Here is a 25861-nt window from a genome sequence, read left to right as displayed (position 1 = left end):
ACACACACACACACACACACACACACACACACACACACACGCCGCCCAGAATCAGGTGCATTCTTGAGGCACCACGGTGTCATTTCCTTCCTCCTTTCATTGTTAGGATTTGCATTTGTCATTGGTGTCACCTTGTCCCAGTTTTTTTTTCCGAGGATTACCTCACCGCTGCATTCTTTGAACCCTTCTGGCCTGACAGCTCCAATTTGTCATTGGTTACAGAGATTCTTGGACCCTGGGTTGGTCCACAGCCAAGGGATGGGGCTCATACTACACTTGAGCGTTGAATGTCCTCCCTGCCCATAACCGTTCGCCCTCCTCTGGCCCACATCCTGCTCTGCACTTAGGCCTCTCTGCTTGCTAACACAGAGGTGTCACTGCTTGCAAATTCTCCTAATGCGCAGCCAGGACATACATATGCATATTTGCCTGCTCAGACACAAGCATCCGTGATTATTTCTCTATATATCCATATGCATGTATAGCACTCTAATAAAGTCGCATTGCTGCCTGGACTTTCATCCGGTACCACGTGGCTCAATTGTGCCTTCCTGATTGCTGTCTATTCTTCCTCTGCCGGTTAAGAAAAAGCTGACTTCCCCCGTCCGTCACTCACCTGACCCCCATCCATGTGAACAGTTTCAGCCTGTGCCTGAAACAGTGGGAAACAACTCTACCAACCCCAGCACAGGCTTGTAAAAAGTATCATGACGTTCAGTCTTCACTCTTGTCCAAAGTTGCTCAGCCAGAAGCTTCTCCTCCACCTCCTAGGTTATATGTTTGATCTCAAATACCCCCTCCCCAAATTCATATTGAAAATCCACCCCTTCTCGATTATCTTAGGAAGATGGGTCAGAGAGGGGATTATACCAACAGGGTAGAACCTTTTAGAAAGCAATCAGAGCTTGTTCTAGTTCCATTTCACTACTGTGTTAAAGCACTCTGAACAAAAGCAACTTTAGGGGAAAAAAAAAAAAGAATGTATTTCAACTTCCCTTCCATCATTGAGGGAAGTCAGGGCAGGAACTCAAGTAGAGACTTGAAGCAGAGATCCTGGAAGAATGCTATTTGCTGGCTGACTTATAGACCCATGCTTGGTTAGCTTTCTTATACAGCCAAGGACCACCTCTTCTAGGGAATAGTGCCTCCCACAGTGGGCTGGACCCTCCTATATTAATTGACAATAAGGCAACCCCCACTGACATGCTCACAGGCCAGTCCAATCTGGTCAGTTTCTCAACTGAGATGCCTTTTCTCGGGTGATTCTAGGCTGTATCAAGTTAGCAATTAAGGCAGTGTTCTTAGAAAAAAAGAACTCAGAAGGGCCCCTTGCTTCATCTGCTACATGAAGACATGGTAAGAAGGCACAGACTAAAAAAATGGGTCATCATCAAACATGAACCTTTAGGCAATTTGAACTTGAACTTCCATGCCTCTAGACTACAAGAAATGAGTCATTGTCTATAAATCACACAGCTAATGGTCCTCCCTTACATCAGCCCAAATAAATAAAGGTGATTATAGCCAAGGTGGATGCTTTAACAACAATCTCCATTTCATCCTACATCCCACTGGCTACATCTCATTCAAGTCAAGGACAAGAGCCCTTCCATACATATGTGATGTACTCCATGAGCTATGCATGGAGTCAAGGGTTTATGGAGTGCAGTTTTGGGGCATCTGCCGTTAAGAGAGAAGGATAACTCTGGTGCCATCCCCTTCAGTGGGGCTGATACAAGCTGATACTTATAAAGCCCTTGGATACACAGCTCGGATGTCTAAAGCTGTCCTTGGGTATCAGCTGTCCCAGTTATCTCCCTCTTGGAATGAGAGCAATCTGGCTTGAGTTCCTGCTGTTTCAGCCCTTGGAATGCCTTCTTCTTTATCTTTTCTTGCTAAAAATAACAGCACATCCATTTGTGCTGAGTGGTTGACAGGAATGTTTTCTCTCATTCACGTAGGATCCCACTCAGGTCTACAGTTATTCCCTTTTTACCAAGGAAGAAGTTAAAAGACTCTAAGATGCTGCCCGTGACATATTACTAGAAAATGCTAGCACTTCAGTTCTTACCCTCTTCCACCATCAACTCACTATGCCAAATGCTGTTCACTTGCCAAGGCATAGCTCAATGGGCAGGTTCTGGGGCCTCATCCGGTGATCTCAATGGATAGGTAGGTTCTGGGGCCTCATCCGGTGATCTCAATGGATAGGTAGGTTCTGGGGCCTCATCCAGTGACTCTGGGGTTTCTTTTGCATCCCTGGAGCCCATAACCATTGCTAATTCGCCATGGCAGTCCTCTGGCTCAAACCCAGTAAAGGCAGGAAGGGAATAGCCTAAGCAGGGTACAGTTTTACACTCTTCGACTGAGCCATAGCCAGGATGTAGGCTGACCCTGTGAGCATTGTTGTCATAATTTTTGTCAGCTTGGCACAAACCTAGGCATACCTAAGAAGAAGGACTCTGTTGAGAAATGGCCTCCATCAGATTGGCCATGTTAGTGTGTATGTGTGGTGTTTTTTGTTGTTGTTGCTGTTGTTGTTGTTTTTTTGATTACCAATTAATGGAGGAGGACCCTACCTACTGTAGGTGGGACCATCTCTGGGCAGATGGGCTAGGGCTCTATGAGAAAGGCAGCTGAACTGAAAGATCACACCAGTAAGCAGCATCCCCAGTGATCTCTGCCTCAGTTCCTCTTCCCAGCTTCCTGCTTGAGCTCCTGCCTGGGCTTTCCTCAGAGATGGGCTGTCTTGATTACTGTTCTATTGCTGTGGAGAGACTTCATGAAGACACCCATAAAACAGAATATTTAATTGGGGACCTGCTTACAGGGATCCATATGTGTCTGAGGGTCTCCCCAGCATACATCATCCCTCTCCCAGTCAGTAACTACGGGGCACCTACTACATGCTGAGTTCCATTGGAACTCTGTGCCCAGAGGATAGAGCAAAGCATGTTCTCTGTTTCTAGGGCTTCTCCCCCATCAGGACAGTTAGATGAGTATTCCTGAGCATAGTGCCAGGAAGAGAAGAGGAGAGGGAAGCAGGGCAGGGCATGGACAGCCATATAAGGACTGGACAAGAAGGTGTGCTGCAAGGGAGTCATATTCAAATGAAGCCTGAAAGATGAGCAAGGACTTAGGAAGTAAAGGTGGTAACAAAGGCCACCAGGGACAAAGGGGAGCGCGAGTGTGTAGGACAGAAGCCATACATGGGCAAGCACTAAGAAGGAAGACAGTTATGGCTGAAGTAGAACAAAGTCCAAACAAGATGTTGGGAAGAGCAGCACGGCAGGCAGAGGTCACAACTTTTCACCATGGGAAAGTAATCATCTTTTTCCCCTACATTTAAAAACCTATTTAAAAAAAAAATCCCAGAATCGCTAGGTGGTACACTGCCCTAGTTCTCCTCAAAAGCAAGAGGTCATGCCTCTTACTCATTTTTCCATTACTGTAACAAAATATTTGAGACGATCAACTTAAAAGGAAGAAAGGTTTATTCGGACTCACAGTTTCAGAGGGTTTAGCTCATGGTTACTTGTCCCTATTGTTTTGAGCCTGTGGTAACACAGTCATGGAGGCTGTTCACATTATGGTGGCCAGGAAGTCAAGAGAGGCAAGAAGGATTTAGGTCCCTTCAAGGGCATGACCCCCCCCAAGACCTAACTTCCTGTTCCCAGGCATCACTTGATGAAGGTTCCCACACCTTCCAGTAGCACCACAAGATGCTAAAAGTCAAGCCTTACCATGTGGGATCTGGAATGGGGACACTGAGGCACCAAAGTTTGTGCCATTTTATCTGAGCAGCCTTTTTAAAATTTCGATTTTAATCCTGGGGGCTGGAAAATGGCTCAGCGGTTAAATACATTTTATTACTCTTACAGAGAGCCTGGATTTGCTTCCCAGCACCCACATGGCGGATAATAGACTTCTGTAACTCCAATTTCTGTGGGTCTGAATCTCTCTTCTAAGCTCTGTGGGCATTACACTACATGGAGCACAGTGTGCAAACAAAACACACACATAAAAAAACCCATAAAATAAATAAACAAAAATATAAGTAAACAATTTAATCTTTAAATTTCAAAAACATTTGGCAAACAGTACACAATATCTAGGAATAAATAAATCAGTCGGCATTAATGAAAATTACAGAAAGAAAAATCAAGTTGAGGACAGGCTACAGATCCAAAAGTAATGCTGTGTATATTATGGGCCAGAGGTTTGAAACAACATCTGCTAACCACCAAAGTGAAGAAGAAAAGCAGATAGATTAGTGACAGAGATCCCTAATATCCTCAATGTGATCTGTTCTAACCCAGGAGAACCTCCATCTCTGGAAACTGGAAGGCTAACACAGGTTCTGCCATGCTGGAGCAGGTGGCCATGACGGAAAGGTAAGAGACAAAGGTTCTCTGGAGCAAGGCACCAGCATCCATGAGAATGGCACTCCAACTTCTGACCAGTGTCCCATAGAGCCATTCGCCAGTTCGCTGTCCCTTATGGTCAGCAGCGACAACAGGGCACCTGCCAAAATAATGCTTACAGATGATAAGATTTCAGAGAAGGGAAGTGGTTTGCCCTGTGTCCCAGAGGTAGGAGAGGAACACTGAGATCCTGGCTTCAAGTCCAGAGACCTTCTGGGTCCTGCCCTGCTGCCTCGGTGAGAGACCGAAGCCTTCATCAGTCCCCAGTAGCTTGCAAGTAACTGGGAGAAAACATTTGTATTAAAACATAAAAAATGCATATGGGCCTTCCTCAGACCTTCTGAAGAAGGAAAAGCCAGTTCCCCATAAATTGTGTGTACTCTGGGGTGCACTGTAGCTGAGGGACCTACAGGTCTTCTTCCCGTCAGGCACTGTTTTGTGACCTTCTCAGTTGAGAGAGGTCTAAGCATATGCTCTCTGAACCAGTCACACTCCTTCCCTAGGAGTTCACTGAACACTGCCTGCGAGCATGCAGCAGCAGTGGCCAGAGCATGCGCTCTATGGTCAGTAAACACTGAGAGCCTACTGCATGTTACAGTGTGCTGAGCAGAAAAGCGGCCACGGCAAAGAGCGCTGACTCAATTCTCTCCTCTGAGAACCATGGGTCATCTGTAAGCATCAGAACATAGCTCATTAGTTTGAGCTTTGGGGATGTAGCTTTTGTTGATGAAAACTCAAGAGGCATGCTTTCAGGAGAGACCTGAGACCCCATCTCCGTTGATATCATTTCTTTCATGGCTGTGTCTGTTCAAACTTCTCCAACTATGGTTCACAGCGTCACTAGGCTTAAAGTCTCAGGGTCAAGTCCGACAGAAAGAAACCATCTTTTCCCGTCATTTCAGCCACAGCCTGAAATGGAACCTTATTGACTGCTTAGCCAGGCTTGGGATCATAGGATCATCCCTAAGCCAATCATGGGCTGAGAAGGCTGTGGGATTGTGTTTGAGTAAACCTATGGCAAGTTATGACTCTAGAGGCTGGAGTGGAGCCTTCCTCTGTAGCAACAGTGGCTGAGTCCCAGGAAGGATGTAATGCCACACACTGAGAAGTCTTTAGTAGGAAGGAAAGTAATTGCCCCACCTATGTTAAAGACAGCCACCTTTCCCCACTTGTCTAAGGGATGACACAATTGCAGATGAACACAATAATGTTAGGGCGGCATGAGCCTTGAACACTTGTAGAAGAAAGAAGGAGAAGGGGCACCCAGTGAAATTTAGGGAAGTAGAGACCAGAGCGTGGTTCCTGAAGGTCTAGATACCAGCTTGAATGAGTGGGCCCCTGAAGGAGCTAGCTTTTGTTTCATCTCAACAACAATGTCACAAGCAGTCACTGTGCTCTAGTTTTAGAGCTCAGCCTTGGAGAAGGTGGTGGGGAAGAGAGACATTAGCCCCGCCCCTTCAGTTCAGGGTCTGTCTATAAGCTCAGGAAGCCAGATGAACCAAGGTGAGTGCCTGCCCCTTCTAGATAAGCTAACAGACAGTTCTGAACTTGTTCTGAAAAATGAAGGCAAATCTGCATGCTGTTAGAAAGTCTAACCACAGCACAGGCCCCTGCCAGCGTGGATACCTGCCTCTCTTAGCAGGTCCAGTTAGGAGATGCCAGCTTCCATCTGGGAACTCCCTTGTGCTCAGCTAATCTTGTGAGGTTGTGCCCGGGCGGGGGCATTCATGGACAGCCAGTGCCCTCTTCTTCATGACTCTTGCAGTCATGAAGGCCTCTCCCTGGCCTCAGAAGTTTATGGTGGGGACCTCCAGCACATCACCATCCTGTGGCTCTGCTCTGTCTCAAGCCACAAGGATGCCTCCAACAGGAACCTGGAAGACAGGACAGGGTCTGCTCAACCTAACATGCATTGTCCCTCAGACAGTCGTGAGTTGTGCCCATGTCCTGGACAGAACTCCTTCGTCTCATTCCTATACTTCCAAAGTCTCTGGAGCCCCTTAAGCAGTCCCAGGCCCTCCATGGTTCCTGAATAATTCATTCCATTTGATTAGTGCTAGTCTACCTGGTTGAAGGGAGGACCTTTCCCATATTTCCTGGCCCCTGGGGTTTCTGGTCCTGGGGTGATGCACACACATAGCTTAGATGTCCACTGTTTGAAAAAAAACCTTTGGAAACTAGTTGCCTCCAGTCCTAAGTCTAGACTTGTATCTCTCTTGGGAAGAACCTGACTCATAAGTGTGTCTCAGGCAAGGTGCTCCTTGAGCATGTTGTGTCCCATTAGTCTGCACCAAATACAGTAACTCTAACACCTGGCTCCTGAAGCCTCTCAGGATGGGGTTCCATCCCCAGATCGCACATTTAAAGCCCCAAGTATCAATGTTGTTGCCAAATGTGGCTGTGCATCAGTCAGAGCATTGTAGCAGCATTGAGAATAGGTGGAGACCACCCAATAACTCAGGGTAGAGTCCAGAAGCTGCCCCCTTATCTGTACAGGGGCTGCATTATCTTTGGAACCCCAAACACAAGAAGCATCAAATGAAGGAAACAGAGGCACCGGAAGGAAAGGCTCGTCCAAAATCACCGAGAAACTAATAAGAAACATTCAGAACACAGGCCAGGGAGGCAGGTCAGTCCAGAAAGCACTTACCACTCAAGAATGAGGGCATGGGTTCCATCCCCAGATCTCACATTTAAAAAGGCAGGCGGGTATGGAAGAATGCAGCTGTGATCTCAGCACTGGGGGAGAGAGAGAAACAAGAGGATCCTGGAGCTCGCTGGCCAGTGAGCTCCACATGGAATGGGAGACCTTGTCTCATAAATCAAGGTAGGGGGCTCCTGAGGAACAACACCCAAGGTTCACTTTGGGCCCTGCCACTCATATGTGCAATTTGTGCATACATGTGCTCCTACCCAATATGTGTTCTCTCTCTCTCTCTCTCTCTCTCTCTCTCTCTCTCTCTCTCTCTGTGTGTGTGTGTGTGTCTCTCTCTCTGTCTCTCCCTGTCTCCCTCCTGTCTCCTTCACTCTCTGTGTCTCTCTCTCCCTGTGTCTCTCTTTCTCTCTCTCTTTCTCCCTCTCTCTGTCTCTCTGTCTCATCTCTGTCTGTCTGTCTATCTGCCTCTCTCTCTCTGTCTCTCTGTCTCTCTGTCTCTCTCTCTCTCTCTCTCGTCTCTCTCTCTCTCCCCAGTTCCTCCATGTCAAGTAAAAACAGACACACTGTGGCAGGCTCCAAATGAAGGGAAGGAGGTTTGCTTACTACCTGGACACAGACACAATCTGGGACTGGAAGCCACACTGTTAGTTATTACTCTCTTAGCCTCAGCGTCTTCGCCTGAAAGCAATGAGTTCAACCCTCCCTCCTTGATTGATCAGTTTGAGCTAGAATTAGAAAGAATGAGGAGTTAGCCTGTCAGGCACAGTAAGGGGTCTTTATCCTGCCTTTTACTCCCAGCTCGCCCCTGGCTGCAGTTGGATCTCTCAAACTAGGGTTGGGTTCCAGTTGGAGATCTAGGTGACCATGACCATGTTACTGCCCTGCTGCATAACCTCAGAAAGAGACCTTCTCTCTAGGCCTCAGTGGGCCCTGGTGGATACAATCAAAGAGTGGGTTCTTAGAAATTGTCAGCCATGCTCCCTCCTCATTCCAGGTCACGTGGCTCAAACACACAAACAGATCTGAGAGCTGAGTGTCCTGCACGACCTCAGAGAGTGGGGAGAGAAGCGAGAAGCAGGGACATTAACACAAAGTCCCCTGTGGCCACCAAATCTAGTCCACAAGGAAAGCCAAGTGCATGCCCAGAAGATCTCCCCAGATACAACCAACCCCTTGTCTCGGGGTCAAAGTTCACAGCCCAGATCTGTCCCCAGCAAAGCAAACTGGCCCTGCAGCCGTCAGTCACTGGAATAGGAACAAAAGCAATTGGTCCAGAAGGCCAGGCCCCCAGGAAAGTCAGGAGCTGTCTGAAGGAGCTCCCCTGCCCCCACATCCCTCCCACCCCAACTCCAGGAGAATGAGATCCTTTGTCCCCCACAGGCTCTTGTCTGGCTGGGGCTCTGAGCAGGGAGTGTAGCCTGGAGGGATTTTTAGAGTCCTTCAAGCTGCTTTCCCAAGGGAAAAGGAGTGCAGGGGTGGCTGGGTGTAGGGATGGCCCTGGATGGGGGCAAGGCAAGCTTCCTGCTGCTGCAGAGTCAAGGTCTGGGGACAACAGCCAAAGGGTGTCCATGGGTCTCCGAGACCTCCTGGTTCTTATTCCTTCTCTTCTTCATCCTCTGTCCCTGCTTCTTGAGTGCCCCCACTCCTTGGTCTTCCTTCTCTGTCTCCCTCTGACCTCTTGCCTTGCTTCTTACCCCATGCTCACTGTCAGTCTGTCTGTCTTTGCAGGTACAGGCTCTGGGTGGACAGCTGCTCAGAAATGTTCGGTGGCCTAGACATATGTGCTGTCAAGGCTGTCCACAGCAAGGATGGGAGAGATTATATCATCGAGGTGAGGAATGGAGCAGGAGGGTCCAGCCTGGACCATCCCAGAAGGAAACAGTTCCTAGCTGACCAACCCCCAGCTCTGGCCTGCCGCACATAGCTCAGGGCTTAGGGAGTCACCCAGAGTGCTTCATGCACCCACCTCAGCTTCAGCAACATTGGGAGCCTTCCTGCTCAGCACTCTGACCTCAGAGTCCAGAACTCGGGGCGCAGTTCTTCCCAGCTTATCAGGCTAAGACTCATGGGTACAATTCTGTGCCCATGTCCAGTGTCCTCAGTGTTCAAGGACATGATGTGAATGCAATTCCCTTACCACCATGCAAGGTTCTATCCTTAAGTTCTTTCAACAAACGTGGGCCCGAGAGGATTCTTTAGGCCAGGTACTGGGTAATTCCGAGACACAGTCTTGAGCACAGCAAAATTAGCAAGCTGCAAGAGAAGATAACATTAAAAAAATTGGGGGGGGCAAAGCATTGTTAAGCAAAAGGTCACCCATTGTACAGAGTATAGCTGGAGGGACAGATGCAACTGCCAGAAACAGAATTGTAAGAGATTCAAAGGTGGGCACTGGGATCCAGAACCGCTCTAAGGACCCCTTCTGCCGCCCATGCATCCCACAGTATCCTCTTCCCTCTACAACCCCTTCCTACTCTCCTCAAGGGCTCCTTCTCTCTCCTCCAGCTCCCAGCCTCCAGAACTTCTGCAGCTTTAACCTGAAACTCCCTGGTGGCCTCAAGGCTCCCCTCCAATCTCAGCTACCTGCTCAACAGTCATATATGGTTCTTTCTGCCCACTCCTTCCATGAGGCTCACTTCCCAGCCCATGAGGCAAGCAAGGGAGGAATGGGCTGACACTAGGCCAAAACACATGAGGGGAGCCTCGTGGCCACCCTTTCCCTGCAGCTGTGTGGGCTGCTCTGAGAGGCACATGGCTAGGATGACCACAGTAGCCAGTCAGTCCTCGAGTCCCTCATGTCTGCCCCACTGCCCAATGACCAACAGGCAAAGAGCATCGGGTAACTGAGTGGGTAGGAGTTTGGCACCTTAGAAAGGCATACCAGCAGGTCAGGGAAGGGCTGCCTTGGCAGTGGGGGTTAGGGGAGCGGAGAGCCCAGGGCCAGAGACAGTCTCACTAGCTGGCTCACCAGAAAGGCTGGATGCTACCACCAGTAAGTGGCATCTATATGTAGGATCCTATCCTTGCCTCAAGTCGGGGAATACCCTTCTTCTGACTATTCCCAGAACAGAAGTGAGTTGAGGGCCTCTTCACCTGGGACATTAGCAACTCCTGGCAAACCACCCAGCATCAGCTTTCCTCCCTAGGACGCTAGACATGACTCTGGTTCGGGCTCACACACATTCATTTCTTCACTCTGGGCACCGGGCTTGAAGCCAAATGAACAGGGCTCAGATGGGGTAAGGGAGTAGAAAAGGGCTGCTATCCCGTTAGGAATGAGGACCAAGGGCAGAAGAGATGCCTTGTAGCCAAGATCTCTCATTGCTCTTGCAGAGGAGCCTAGGATTGGTTCTCAGCATCCACATGGTGGCTCACTGCCATCTGGAATACGTGTGTATGTACATACATGCAAGCAAAACACTCATACAAACAAAATAAATCTTTAAAAAGTGAGAAGAAAAACATGAACTGTTTCCCTCCTCTTTCAGTTCAGCACCGCACACATACCTACATACACACATACATAAATACATACACATGCACAAACATATACAAATATATACACACATACATACAAACATACACATGAACACACATACACAACAAGCACACATACACACATATATGTATACATTCACACATGCACACACACATACACACATACACATGTACACATATATACACACATGCATATACACAAACATGCACACACACACACACACATGACCTCTAGCCTCTGACATCCCTCCACTTTCACAAAAATCTATACCCAGAGGCCCCAGTTCCAGACACTTGGGGTTAGGGGTGAGGTCAAGGATGAAAGATGCTTCACATGTAAAAACAAACAAACAAAGAAGTCAGTTTGGGTCTTCTAAATATAAGAAAACAACTTTTCAAAAATGTTCCAGAAAAATCTCAATAAAACAAAAAAAAAAAGATGGCTTTTAGATTTGGGATTTTTTTCCCCCCTCAGAAACATTAGAGAAATGTTTTCCTTTGAGGTTTGGGATGGAATCAGGAAGAGAGGAAGTCTGTTCCTAGGAATAGAAATCCACTGTCTCCCAGTCACCTCTGCGTGAGAGCACAGGGCCTGCATGGCACATTCAGTGAGGGCGCTTAGGGGAAACACCCTGAACCTGGTCCTCTTTGACCCGGCCCAGAGGATGACCTTGCTCACTGGGAAAAAAATGTTTCCCTGGGGAGAGTGAGTGTCCACTTCCTCTGGCTGTGTCCACTGTGGGGACTCCAGTTCCTGACCTCTGGCTCCTTGTCATGTCTGTTTTCCACTGCAGAGAATGTGGGGGGACATCCAGGGCAGAAAGCAGTGGGCAGGGTGTGAGGGATGAGAGACAGGCCAGGCTGGGAGCCCAGGACCTTTGGGGAAACCGGTGATGGAGACTACCTGTGACCCTGGCAGGACAGTCACCTCAGAGAGCTCCATTTAGGGACAGTTTGCAGGACCTTCTGGGACCCATACCCATGCCCTGGTTTGCTTTTTAGTCCCTGAGGCACACTGGGCGCTTGTACCCACCGTCCCGTGAAAGCCACTGCCAGGAGGGTCTTAGCAGCTGCTGGAACCCTTAGTTTACAGTTGACAGACACTAGACCCAAGCAAACCCATAGCAGAACACAGACCTGGAACCCTGACTGCCGTATCCAAAGTCTCACCACTGAGCCATCCAATGCTTGGTGAGAACTTCCTGTCTGACCCTCATCACTCTGGTGATAATAATCAGAGTATTCATAAGCCTCAAAAACCTGTTGTTGTGAGACAGGGTCCCATGTAGCCCAGGCTGCCCTCAACTTCAATATGTAGGAAGACGTTGAACGTCTCATGCCCCTGCCTCCACCTTCTGAATGCCGGAATTATAGGTACTGGGGATGGAAGTGAAGGCCCCAAGCATCTTACCAAAAAGCCCAGCCCTGCAGAGTGTTGCTTTAAGATACCTGGTTCTTAGAATATATATCATCATATATCATCAGCGCTTAGTGAAATTGTACTATCAGGGCCTTCCCAGGGTGAACAACAGGCTTACCCCTTCCTCCAGGACACAGGCCAGCCCTGACTTCATGGGCTTACGGATGGCAAATGATAGTTCTGAGACTAATTTTTCTAAAGGGACAGCTACGTGAGCTCAGCAAAGACCCAGGCACAGAGGGGCTCCTAGGAAGTTGTGTGGTCCCTGAGGGGCTTCTAGAAGGAAGGGCTGACTAGGTGTTTCATGACGGATAAGGAGTTAGCCAGGTGACTGAGATGGGGAGGAGGTACAGAAAGTTGGGTACAGAATCTGGGAATGAGACTGTATGATTACCCTAGAGCTAGCCAAAGAGGGTTTCACAGAGTGAGGCAGGTGACGGAGGGAGACTGGGCTCCTGCAGATGGCCAACACAGCTCTGTCACAGGTCTGCCAAGTCTTTGTGTTCCCTTAAGACTGCCAAACTGCCTGCGCCTAGTGTTCAGCTAGTCCACTGGCCTATCTATCACTAAAGTAGACTAGCCCAACATGACCTCCCAGGGCTGCCATTCCTCTTCCCAAAGAACAGCCTGGTTTCGAGGGTGTTTCCATTTGAGCCTGCATCCTGCAGGGTCCCAGAACAACCCTCTGTCTTCTTCTGTCTTCTCTATGAACCCTGGGTCACTTCCAGCCTATATCAAAATTTTGGTTGTTGTTGTGATGGAGCCCCCACCATTGCTGTTTCCAGCTCTGAGGATATTTTCAACCTTAGGGGGCCAGTTCCAACCCTGGGAGGAAATTCGGGTGGGAAATGAGGGGGTGGAGACCAACCCCCAAATCAAAATACAGAAAAGGTCAGGCATGCTACCCTGGCCCTGGTCACGTTGCTGGACTCCAGCATGTGGAGGCTGAATTGAACTGAATCCAGGAGTCTGTTGAGAAAGAAACAGAACTGGACAACAAGGAAGAGGCCAGCTGGGCTGTTTGCATGGAGGACATTGCCACCTAGTGGTCATTCCTTCCTGAGCCCAGAGTCAACACTCCTAGAACAGGAAGCCAGGTCAAGCCATCTTAACTCAGAGTCATTCAGCCTCCTTTCCCTCCTCCCAGGTCATGGACAGTTCAATGCCTCTGATTGGAGAGCATGTCGAAGAGGACAAGCATTTAATGGCCGACCTTGTTGTCTCCAAGATGAGCCAACTCCTGGTGCCAGGGGGCACGGTGCCCTCACCCCTGAGACCTTGGGTAAGGTTCTCTTGAGAACAAAGAAGGTTATGGAATGAAAACCCCCAGGGTTTATTGGAGATAACCCCAGGCAGGCATCATGGGGGAGAATGGGATGGGGACAGAGGAGCGCAGGGTCCCCTTTCCACCTCCTATGCCCTGGGAAGAAAACTCCAGTTCCATGAGCCTTTGCCCATACTGTTGACAGGTGTTCATCTCTGTGTCTCCATCTTGGGCCTGAGCTTGGGTGTGTGCAACTGTGTATGTAAGAATGCATGTACATGTATATCTTGTGTTCCCAGGGCACAAGTCTATAAAGACTGTAATGTCTCTTGCTTCTCCATCCCCCAACCCAGCAAGCTCCTACCCCTCCCCTGCATAGGCCCCACTAGGGACTACCAAACCACTCATCACAGAATTTACAAGCTTGCCAGCCTTCTGGAAAAGCTAGTTTCAAATCCTCCCCCAACCCCAATCCCTGTTTATCCCATAGAAACTCATCCCTTTATAAACACAGGAGTTGTAGTTAAACTCAAGGGGCTTCTAGGAGGGCGGGGGTGTATACAGCATTCCCCATGGCTATGCCGAAAATCTATACACTGAAGAATCATACATCGTGTGTTTTACATCAATGATATTTTGAAAAAAAAAAATGTATAAGGCCTCGACTCCCACCCAGAAATTCTGTTGCCACAGGCTTCCTTTCTCTTCTCTTGCTCTAGGGTCCACAGACTAAACTTGCAAAATCTCCAGGGCAAGGCCAGATGGGACCTCAGCTAGGACAGCCCCAGCCAAGGCCACCTCCCCAAGGTAAGACTCAGGAAGCCACTGAGAAACGTTCTATCAGCGTGGATGTCGAAATGCCAGGCAGAGGACTAGGGAGGGGGCTCAGCAGGTAAGAGCACTTGCTGTGAAGATGTGAGGACCTAAGTTCAAATCTCCAGCACTCAGGGAAATCAGCTAGGCACAGCGAAACATGCCTGTAGTTCCAGAACTAGGGGAAGGGAGGAACAGGCAACTCTTGGTAGCTTGTTCACCAGGTAGTCTGGCGGAAATGGCAGGCTTCAGGTTCAATAATAGATGCCATCTAAAGCAGTGGTTCTCAGCCTGTGGGTCATGGCCCCCAAGGGGTTCGCATACCAGATATCCTGCATATCAGCCATTTACATTACAATGCATGACAGCAGAAAAATACAGTTATGAAACAGCAATGAAATAATTTGGGGGGGGGGGTCACCACAACATGAGGAACTGTATTAAAGGACCTCAGCGTTAGGAAGGTTGAGAACCACTGGTCTACGGGGCGTAATCTAGGAAGCAATAGAGGAAGACACTCAAGGTCCTCTGACTCTGCTTGCACGTCCAAGGGTGTGTGCTGATGCACAGAGTAATTAAATAATAATTGAAACAATAAAACCACGTTGCTGGAGACCATCCAGAGCAGTAGCCCTCGCCCTTTCTAATGCTACGGATTTAATACAGTTGCTCATGTTGTCGTGACCCCCCAACCATAAAACTATTTTCTTTGCTACTTCATAATTGTAATTTTGCTACTGTTGTGAATCATAATGTAAATTATCTGTGGTTTTTGATGGTCTTAGGCGACCCTGGTGAAAGGGTTACTCATAACCCCAAGGGGTCACAGCTGGTCTAGACAGTCCATCCTGACACTTTATCTTCTTGCTTTGAACACTCCCTAGGAGGCTGCTGTCCCCTTAAGGTCAGGAAGGAGTTAGAAAGAGCGAACAGCGGGACTGTCGAGTACTTTAGGGCCGTTCCTTTCTGTGCTCATTTCTATCCGCCCAGCCACTTTGCAGAGGAAGCCTCAGTGTCTCCCTTTTCCCAAGTAGGAAATTGAAGCTTTGCCCAGGAAGGCACAGTGAGAAGATGGCAGCTTTACAGGCCTGGACTTTCAAACCTTCTGGTTACAATGTTATTTGTAGCCTCTAGTGGTATGCCTGAGCATACATTTTCGAGCCAACCAGCCGGAGTGAGAAAGAGAAAAGGAAGACACCCAGATTATACCCGCAGCTGCTGACATTTTCCTCAAAGCCGCGGCTTGTTAGAGGGTGAATCCTGGCTGGATAACAAGAGGAGGAAGGATCGTGAGAATAGCTACTGATTTATTGGAGGGAGGTCAGGTGTAGAGGGTTTCCCACATGCGGGCTCAAGGGGAGCACCTGCCAAGCGTGACCCTTGTAGGAGATCCGTGTGCTCAGCCTGGCTGCTCTGGGCCAGCTTGGGTTTCAGAGCAGTTTGGCATGGAGATTGCCTTCTCTCAATCTCGACAGAAGCCGTTTCCATCCTGTCCTGGACTTTCTACTCGTATCTATTAGAGATTCATTGCTTCTGGGCAGCAGATGGTCTCCTCCTCTTCCACAGCTCTGGATGAAAGAGGCCCCTCCTCTTCCCCTCCTGCCTCCCTTTCAGCCTTCTCTCTCCTTCCTTACTTTCCCCATTACTTCCTGTACTTAACATAACCCTCCAGATGAGTTTACTTTCTCATATAAATGCCTTTGAAATTGACAACCCAAATGCATATACAATAATCAAAAATATATTTAACTGTGGACTAAAAGTTACCATATTTGTCAAAATACCAGTTAGGTTGGCGTTTTAATCATCAGTATCTGCGGTCAGTCTTCTCGAAATATAACAAACAAGGCCTGACCTGATGAGTTTCAGCACAAAAGAAACTGAGGCAGGAGGATTGCTGTGAATTTCAGGCTATTCTGGACTATCAATTGAGTTTAATGCCAGGCCAGCCTGGACTATAGTGTGAGATCCTGTCTTAAAAGAGGCTGGGGAGACAGCTCAGTGGGTAAGTGCATGCCTTCAGAGCATGAGAACATGGCTCTGAACTCTGGCACCCACATAAAAAAATAAATAAAATAAAACCTGAGTGTGACAGAGTAATCCTAGAGATGGAGAGATGAAGACAGAGGGAATCTCTGAGGCTAGTTTGTCAGTGAAACTACTTGGAGAGTTTTACCAATGTCTAAAAATAACAGTCAGAATCACATTATTAATTTGTTTTGAACTCATTTTCAAATTCAGTAAACATGAAGTTTTCTTTTAATAAATTTTATCTTTTTAGGGTCAATTCTGTGCATAGGAAACTATATGTATGTATGTATGTATGTATACATATATATAGTATATGCTCAAATAAAAAATACTAAGTTGATTGCTTTGCCAAAAAGCTGTAAGAAACAACCAAGTATCTCCCAGTGGATCCCAGTGGTAAAGTAGAAACACATGAAATACTCAATGAGTTATTGAACAAGGACACAAATTTTCCAAGATAGCATCAACGAGGGTTGGGGGTGGAGGGCTTAAGATAAAAGGAGAAATCAGATGTTTTGTTTGATCTGCACTGGGTGGAGAAAACAAAAAAGCATACAAAAATCGTGACACTTTTACTTAAAGCCTGGATTTTATCTTAAGTCTCCCACCCCGACTCCTGGTCAATCTTTAGCGTCTCTGGAAAGCTCCCAACTGTGTTCCTACTCAGTATCCCCTGGTGGTTAGTAAGGGCTGTTGCCATCTGCCTCGGGCCCTTGCTCTTCCCTCCCTCACTTCCAGAGACAAGAGTCCGTCGGTATTTTCCTTATGTTTACCCCCTTTAGAATGAGAGCGAGATCTATGTCTTATACCAAGAGGGAATTAAGTCTTGGTGTCTCAGATAGTGTCCCATTCTAAACAGACTAGATGAAACTCGCTGTATAGCCAAGGCTAGCCTCAAACTTGACACAGTCCTCCTGCCAAAACCTCCTGAGTCACTACACTTGACTCCACATCTTCCTGCTTACCTCTTCCTTTTCATATAAAGACTCATACCCACTGCATCAAAACCTCACCCTATGACCTTTAACCTTCATTACCTCTCTAAAGTCCCTCTCTTCAAATCCAGCCACATTGAAGGTTAGGGCATCAACATTTGAATCTAAGAAAGCATGTTTCTGTCTATTAACACCACGCCAAATCCCTAACATGCTGCAGTTGCCCCCACAAACCCATCCATACGTGTGAGACCTGCCTGTTCTAATGTGCAACTTTCCAGTGTTTCTTTATTACATTGCTCTATACATTAGTGCGCAATGAGAAACAAATACACATGACCTTATAAATGGCTTTTTCTCCTTCCGCTTAGTGGTGTGCACGTGGCACATACTGTCAAGAGGTCGGTTAATGTTACCCTGACACAGCACATGAAAATCAGCCCATACTCCACCATCTAGATGCTTTCTTGTGGGTATTTTTGTTCTGGCACAGGGTCTTATGCAGCCCATGCTGGCCTTGAATTCTCTGCATCATCAAGGATGACTTTGAACTCCTGATCTTCTTGCCTCTGCCTCCTGAATACTGGAATTACAGGCAGGCACCACCATGCCTAAGCAGGCTGGGAATCAATTATAGAGCTTCGTGTATGCTAGACCAGCACGTTACCAAGTGAACTGTGTCCCCTGCCATATAGCTGTTTCTTGACGTTCCTAACCATCTCCCTCAGACCTAGCATCTATGTTGTTTTCAGTTATGAAAAACTTGTCTATAAAAATGTGTGTTAAGCGCACAGCTACATTTATTCCCAAAACAAATTAAAATTTAACTCTTTCTTTGACTTCTAGGGGGCCCTCGTCAAGCTCAGTCTCCCCAGCCTCCCAGATCTAGAAGTCCATCCCAACAGAGGCTTTCCCCACAAGGCCAGCAGCCTGTGAGCCCTCAGTTAGGATCTCCACAGCAGCAAAGGTCACCAGGCTCTCCGCAGTTATCCCGGGCATCTGGTGTCACTTCTCCAAACCAGGCCTCCAAGCCATATCCCCGGCCACCCGTGCAGGGCCGCAGCACCTCCCAGCAGGGTGAAGAGCCCCAAAAGTCAGCACCACCTCAGCCCCACCTCAAGTAAGTATCTGAGAGTCTGAATGGATATCGAGGAGAGTTAGAGTATATCCAAAGATGAGCTGATTCAGGATCAGGAACAAAGAACCTACCAAAGCCTGGCCGAGAATCCAAGGTCCAAAAGTGGACCTATAGGGTGGCATTTGTGTAGCAGGGACCGCAGTTTGAGGGTACAGATTAGGCTCCACCACGTCCTCATGACCCTATATCGGTCATCATTTGCTGTGTAACAAACAAATGTCAATTTATGTAGCTGAAAAAAATAACTTTCCTGTTATTCTAGTTTCCTGTTGCTGTGATAACACACTCTGACAAAAAACAATTTTAGAGGAGCTGGACAAGTATCTCAGTAGTGAAGAGCGCTCAGAGGACCAGGGTTCAGTTCCCAGCACCCACATGGAGGCTAATAACCATCTGTAACTATTTCCAGAAGATCCAACACCCTCTTCTGGCCTCTATTGGTTTTACATTCATGTAATGCACAGAGAAACATGCAGGCAAAGCACCCATGCACATAAAATACAAATAGAAATCTTGAATTTTTTTTCTAAACAACTTAGGAGATGAAAGGATTTGCTTCAGCTTCCAGGTCAGTTCATCACTGAGAGAAATCAGGAAATGAACTCAGACTGGAACTTGAAGTAGAAACTATGGGATAATACTGTCATCTGACTTGCTCACTGACTCCTGCTTAGCTAGCTTGCTCACATAGCCCAAAGCCACCTGTCCAGGGAATAGTGCTACTATTACAATGACCAGGCCTTCCTATATCAATTAACAATCAATGCAATGCTCACGTTCAGGACCACAGGCCTCTCCTATCTGGAAAATCCTTCAACTGAGACAGGGGATCTAGAACAGGGACTGGCTGGTTTCTCAGCTAACGCTGGGACCTCTGAGAATAACTAGAACCTGGTATGGCCCACTATGGCTGACAAATTAGAGAGCAGCCTGGGGTGGGGGAAAAGAATGGAAGCTGTGAGTGATCCCTACTTCTTGCTGGAAGGTCTGTCCAAGCCGTACTTGCCTCTGGAAACCCCAATTTCTAGACCTAAGAATGCGATACTCACACCCCGTCCCCCACACACACACCTTGCAAATTCTAGGCTAACATCCTATACACTGTGATGCCTGATTTCAGGTCTCAACATCCTTTGATGACTTTACAGCTGGCCCCAGACTCATTCCCTTGAGAGTCCCAGCCATGACCATCCCCAAACTCTTGCTTTCTGTTTCAGCAAATCTCAGTCCCTGACTAACAGCCTCAGTACGTCAGATGCCTCCCATCGAGGGACCCCGAGTGAAGACGAGGCCAAGGCTGAGACCATCCGCAACCTGAGGAAGTCCTTTGCCAGCCTCTTCTCTGACTAGCCGCCTCCTCCTCGGGCTGGAGAGCAGGAGGACAGGAAGACTCAATGACTGGAGACTTTCTCTCGCTCCCTCCTTCTCAGCCTCGGTTCCTGGTGGAAACATGCTTCCTAGATGCCTCTTACCCAGGAACTGAGGATCTGCGCGCATTCCCACCTCCTTGACCATGACATTCCATTGCCGCCTGACTGAGCAGTAGCCTTGAGAGCCCCTGGGCTCCTTAGGGTGGACATTCTAGACAGATAAGACATTACTACACCCACCATATGCTTGCTCCCCTGCCGACGGTACCCATTAAGATGTCTGTGTGGCTTGGTTTTGCATTCTTATTAGTGTTTTGCTTGCCTTTGGGCAGAGGCCCACTTCGAAGCCTTGACTTACCTCCATCAAATGCAGACATTGTAGTCGGACCTCAGCAACACAAGAGGCAATACTTTTTAATGGTGTTTTTGCAGACAGAAATAGGGAAGTCCAGCCTAGGAGCCTACTACACACCCGGAGCAAGCTAGTGCCATCCTTGCTGGGAGTAGGCTGACAAAGGCCCCATCGCAGCTGGACCTCCTAGGGATCTTGATGCCGAAAGAAAGAAGCTAGACCCTATGCAACAACTGGGGCCTTTCAGAACAGAGTAGAGGAAACCCCACATAATGCTACCCAGGCTTAGAGCCAACAGCAGGAATCCAGAGGAGAAGAGCCTGTGCCCCCTGTGGAGAGGATCATGGGATTGTGTCTCTTTGACCTCACACAGAATTTGCTTTTTCCTCCTTAAGGTTAGGTGGGAACCCAGAGAGAGTGGGTAGCTCCCTGTTGCATGAGAAGACATCGTGAGGGGTTCTATGTGGTTCAGCTTTCTACCTGCTCTGAACAAGGTGTCAGTAATGTAAATAATGTAAATGCCCCCGCGTTTACAAAAGGTCTGGTGGGACAACCTTCAGAAACAGTGCGTGTGTTTCTCTTTGTGGAACACAGGACACACATTGAAGCCTTTTGGAATCTCTTCCAGAAAAAGTTCCACTCCAACCTTGTCTCGGCCATTATGACTCAGATGGTTGGCTGCAGAGCTAGGCAAAGCGGCCCTGACTACCCTTCCAGTGCGCGTATGCTCCTTCCCCTGCACCAGACTGCTCCCTGATCGCATCACCAAGCACCTGGTGCTAGAAACACTGTAGGTGCCAGAAGCAGCATCCTGACCCCGAGACGACCCAGGATATCAGAACACAGCCATGCAGATCTACACAGCGCCCTCAGCCACCTGAGGTGTGTCTTTCCTGCACGCTGCAAGGGAGGGAAGGGTTATTAACTGGAGCAGTTTCTGGTTATGCTCAAGTTCTGCATAGCCTTGGTGATCATCTAAGGTTTTTCCAGGTCTCCAGGAACACAGAAGCAGCCACTATGGTCTCTGGGGAGTTTTCTGCTTGTTTTCTTGGAACAGAGTTTCATACTGCAACTTGGGCTGAATGTAGCCCAAGCAAGTCTCAAAATCATGGTGACTCTTCTGCTTTATCAGCCTCCCAAGTGCTGAGATTTCCTGAATGAACCACCACATCCAGCAAACGTTCATCATTTTTTTTAGTCCTCCCAGCCCAGACTGGAGTAGCAAAGACAAGGGTAGAGACCCTCTCCTGCCTTGGCTCACTTAGAACCCTGCATTTCTTCAGAACTGCACCTTCAATCTGGTTTCCAAAAGGGATCAGCTGAGCACCAAAAGTGGCAGCTTTGGCCCTGGCTACAGAGATCCATTTGGCTCTCAGGGTCATCCTCTTCCTTCTCGCCTTCTCCCTCCATCATAAGTCATTATCAAGAGCAAGCACGCTGGTTATTTCAGAAGCCCTCCTTGGCCTCTTTTCACATCCTTGGTTTGGAGGAATAAATAGCTGATGTGATTCTACATCGTGAAGGTCCAAAGACCACTGAGACCTTAGTTTGGAGCTGTAGACTGCAGGGCTTCGCCTAGTTGGAACTGACTAGACTCGGGATCAAATACCCTATGGTGTGAAGTGAGGCACGGACGGCTGGAGGTCTGCACTTCCCAGTACCAACCAAGCCCAACCTCTTTTATTCCTAAGTTCCAGTGAGTTCAGTGTGTGCAGGACAGTCCCTGGGGCTTGCCTACACCCACCCTGCCCACGTCGCCCTCATTTTGCTCAACTGCTCACAGATCACAGAATGAGGCTGGCAAAAGCTTCCAGAATTCTTCTCGAGGATGATGGGGATGACCCAGAACGTGGAAAGACACTTGGCACAACAGTCAGCAGATTCTCCTGTCCCTCACCCACTCCCTGATGAGGGAAGAGGAGGTCTTGAGGCCAGTACTCCCAGCCGTGATTTAGGTAGGTTATCAAAAGGAAGAAAAAAAGGTCAGTCAACGAATCCACAGAATATTGCTTCTGCTTCCTGCTCCTCCTCTGTTCTTATTTAGCTCTTGCATCTTTCTCTAGAACCTCTGAAAAACGCTAGGTGAGGTAGAAAGGAGGATGGGGCGGGTAAGACTAGGAATGTTAAAGATAGTCTGTTAAAGTGAGTTCTAGAGAAGACGATGGATGTTGGCTTTCTGATTGTCTACCCCAAGAGATGTGAGTGCCCTTTTCAGGTCCCTCAGCACCCTCCTCCTTCACACACACACACACACACACACACACACACACACACACACACGTGCCTGGCTAATGACCAAAATGAACACATTAAGATATAACATCTTGCCAGGCATGGTGGCGCATGCCTTTAATCCCAACACTCCAGAGGCAGAGGCAGGTGGATCTCTGAGTTCGAGGCCAGACTCTACAAGATCCAGGAAAGCTAGGGCTACATAGAGAAACCCTGTATCAAAAAAAAAAAAAAAAAAAAAGGAAGGGAGAGAAGAGAGAAAGAACGGAAAAAGGAAAGGTAACATCTTAAAACCCCATTACCTAATTTCAGAGCATTCCCTGATGGCTTGCTTCAGTACGAGCGCTGTTCTATATCAGACCTTGAGAAGCCAGGGCTCACTCACGAGGCCCATGTGAAGGGAATTAGTCCAAGATCCTCACAGAAGTAAGGGGCCTGGGCCCTTTGCTCCTGACAAAGATAGCTGAAGTTGCTCCTGTAGAAAGCTCTGCCCCAGCTGGTAATAGTCTAACAGCCTCACACGTGTGTGAGTGTGTTGACAGGTGGCCTTGCATTCTGGAAAAGGGTAAGAGAGATGTACTGCTAAGATAACATCACGGAGAAGCCATGCTTTAGGCAGGTAAGAACACGGGGAACACCTGTGGCAGCCGTCGCTCTACAGTAGCCTCACCCATGTCTCAATAATAAAACACAGCTGCAGACACGGAGTGGTACCAGGGAGCAAGGTGTTTCTCAAAGTGTCGGCCCTGGACAGAACTAGGTGTAAAGGCAGAGGAACCTTTGCTTCAGACAACAGGAGTATGAACGTGTAGTGATAACGCTCAGAACCTACGGCTGGATCCGCTTCTGGGTGTTCTGGAGGCCCCCTGAGGCTGGGCTGCGGTTCTGAAGCAGGGCAGGCATGGATATGCCTCAGTCGCCAGCCCTGCTAGGGACCTGCCCCTTTGCTAGACAGAACTAGCAACTCCATAAATGACCATGTGGCCAAAATGTCCCCACTTTGATTCTGCCCCTAAAAACATCTCAGCATTCAATGGCATCCGTCCAGGATCCCAACTACAGTAACACAAATGTCTTTCAAAATCTGCATCAGGCCGGACACTCTGATTTTTATCATCATGCCGGTATGTCTAGCCAGACCCTGGTGTAACACTAGACTGCAGCCAGCACTTCCAAATGATTTCCAACTGGCCTGGGAATGGAAACAGAGGGCAAGGGTATATATAGGTCCCAGTCGGCCACATCTCTCTCCAGTGGATTGTTTTCACCCGTAAGCTAGTACTTGTTGCTGCCAAAACTGCATCCTTCAATAATTATGACATTTAGAGGTGGATAAGGGCAAAAGGAAAGGGGAGAAGTCACTGTAAATAGATTCTGAAAGGTTATATGAATTGGGTTTTGCTTTTACAACTTTGACCCAAACAAGAGCATTTTCCCTCCATGCTGACTTAAGGAAGCTGAAGCACAACAAAGACCCATTCAGTTTACATACAGTGATCAGGGACTTCCAAACACAGCCCCAAAGAACACCTCAAAACAGCCACGGCACGCTTCCTCCAGACCTGCCTGTCACCAGGACCAGATGACCCCCCCTCCAAGGCCTCCTGGCTGCTGTATTCACTTCTAGGATGCACTTGACTCTATTCCTGGAATATCTAGAGTGGCAGGTTCTTCACACTCATATAAAAGAAGAAAAAAAAGAAAAAAAGAAAAAAAATCAGCTAAAAACTCCATGTCACACAGTAGCCGCTGCTCCGAGAATTTCTCTTGTGAATATCTGTGACGCACCCAAAAGCAGCAAGCTGGCTGAGCACCTGGGATCTGGCACAGGACTGGGTGCAGTTCAGTGACAAGTTAGGTGTTCAGGACTCTCAAGTGACTCTCCTACAAAGTTAGGAAATCAGTGACATGTACATGACAGATTAAGATTGGAGATTCTTTCTCCCCTCCCACCATCCCCAAAGACCTCCTCTGCACTGCATCTAGACAGGAAGGGTAACAGATAGAATGAGAGGGAGATGCTAGCCCCTGGGGAGCATATTCCTAGGGTACACAACTTCCTGGAGGCCTGAGAGTTGCCAAGGTCAGCGTGGGTCACAAGAGGTGGCAGTGGGCATCCAGGACCATACTGCTGGCACACATGTAGCAAAGGAAAGAAAGTGGCTCTCTACATGAGAGCCGTGTGGACTGTACCAACCAAACATAGCTCAGCTTTGTAAACAAGTCCTCGGACAGGGTATACCAGCTCCCAGCAACAAGCCAGTCAATACCTCATCCTTTGTTATAGCTTAGCGGTTCATTTTGTGTCCGCAGAAGTGTGAGTGGCTGCAGCTGAGTCACAGGTGTTGATTAAGCAAGCTTTGCACATACAAGTGGTAGCATTACTGTCACAGGGACCAGCCCATTCACTGTGAGAACCCTTGCACGTGTATCTCTAGTTTATCCCAGAGCCACGCTGGCTGATACAACTAAACTGGGTCCTAGACCTTAGCAGCTGATTAAACTGTTTTAATATTTAAAGTTTCATAAGCAGCAGCACTTTGGGCTGCAGTGAAGACAAAGGGGAAGGTTGGGCAACAAGCAAGGCTGATTGGTCCTTTGTCAAGCGCAGAGCATAAAGGACACAGATGCTCTCTTGTGTTCCCTAGAACACGAGCTGAGATTGAAGAAACATGCACACTCAGCCTTCATAATCAGATCTAACTAGTAGACCCAGAGGGAAAAAACAAAAACGCCTAGACTTTTCATTGAGTCTCAAGAAGACTCGAGTTAACACCTCTTACACTCAAGCACTTTACTTCAGAAACAAGTGTTAGAACTCACTTGGGATTCCCAGTAGATTAAACAAGAAGTCAGCTTGAATTAAGTCCTTAGGGGCTGGAGAGATACAGTTCAGTCAATCAAGTGTTTGCAGTGCAAGCCCGACCCACGCTGAAAAGCTGGGCAGGTGGTGAGCACTTGTAATCTCAACACTGGGGAAGCAGAGACAAGTAGAGCAGAGTTCCCGCAGGCCAAGGGAGACAAATGTTTACAAACATCTTTCCATGACTTGCCTAGCACACTGCAATAATCTCTTCTGTGCAAAGTATTGACAGAGCCTTGCCCGCACTAGGGCACAGCAGAGCACCTGCCCAGCTCTTCTCCAAGGCTCAAATCAGCAGAGTAGGAGGAAAACAGACCTGGGAACCAACTCTGAACAGAAGGAAAGGGAGGAGTATCTGGTTCGACTGGTTAAGAATTAAGGAAACATCAAGTTAAACAGTGGCCTCGGTAACTGAGAAGGAAAGAGCTAGAGAATTCAGGATTTTACACAGGGAGTCACTAGTTGGAAAGGGTTCTTGCCCGGACTGAGTTACCAGCCATGCTCAATGGGCATTTTCTGTTTATAGTGGTATGGGGAGGAGAAGCTCCCATTACTAAAGGGTGACTATAGGAGAACTTAGGGGCCAAGAAAGATGGAAGGCTACTGCAAGCCAACTCACTGGAGCTGCACCATTCTCAAGCACTCGCGAGAGGCTTCTAGGCTGCCCTGCTCCCGTTACAATGCATGGAGATGACATCACAAAGCCACAGAGCGAAGAAGCCGCTGCCAAGTCAGGATTCCACCCATTATGTTATCAGCAATACACAAAAGCTCACAGCCTAAAGACAAGGATGCAAGATTTTCTAAGCTTCTAAATATAAAATTAGCTGCTAGTCAAGAGAAAATGCTTTGAGGACTCTTTAAT

The 25861-nt window shown here is 48.0% G+C and overlaps 1 protein-coding gene across 3 annotated transcripts in view; it reads left to right on the top strand.

The window, feature by feature from the left end:
- The window catches only part of Syn3 (synapsin III), a 389669-nt gene extending 367371 nt beyond the window's left edge, over window positions 1–22298 (top strand). For 2 of the 3 annotated variants that reach the window (XM_050145611.1, XM_050145612.1), the window contains 2 exons: window positions 4320–4394; window positions 13146–13242. In XM_050145611.1, the coding sequence (XP_050001568.1) occupies window positions 4320–4394; window positions 13146–13170 (100 nt within the window). In that variant the 3' untranslated portion in view covers window positions 13171–13242. Of the gene's footprint in view, window positions 1–4319; window positions 4395–8808; window positions 8912–13145; window positions 13281–13981; window positions 14070–17887; window positions 18162–19396 lie in introns of those variants that run through there. The other variant, XM_050145613.1, reaches the window with a different exon arrangement.
- The last annotated feature ends 3563 nt before the right edge of the window (window positions 22299–25861 follow it).

The sequence above is a fragment of the Alexandromys fortis genome, unplaced genomic scaffold (genome assembly GCF_014885135.2).
Source record: "Alexandromys fortis isolate MF-2015 unplaced genomic scaffold, M_Fortis_MF-2015_v1.1 scaffold_50, whole genome shotgun sequence".
NCBI classification, from domain to species: domain Eukaryota; kingdom Metazoa; phylum Chordata; class Mammalia; order Rodentia; family Cricetidae; genus Alexandromys; species Alexandromys fortis.
The sequence above is the reverse complement of the archived record's forward strand: the minus strand, read 5'-3'. Positions and strand labels throughout refer to the sequence as shown.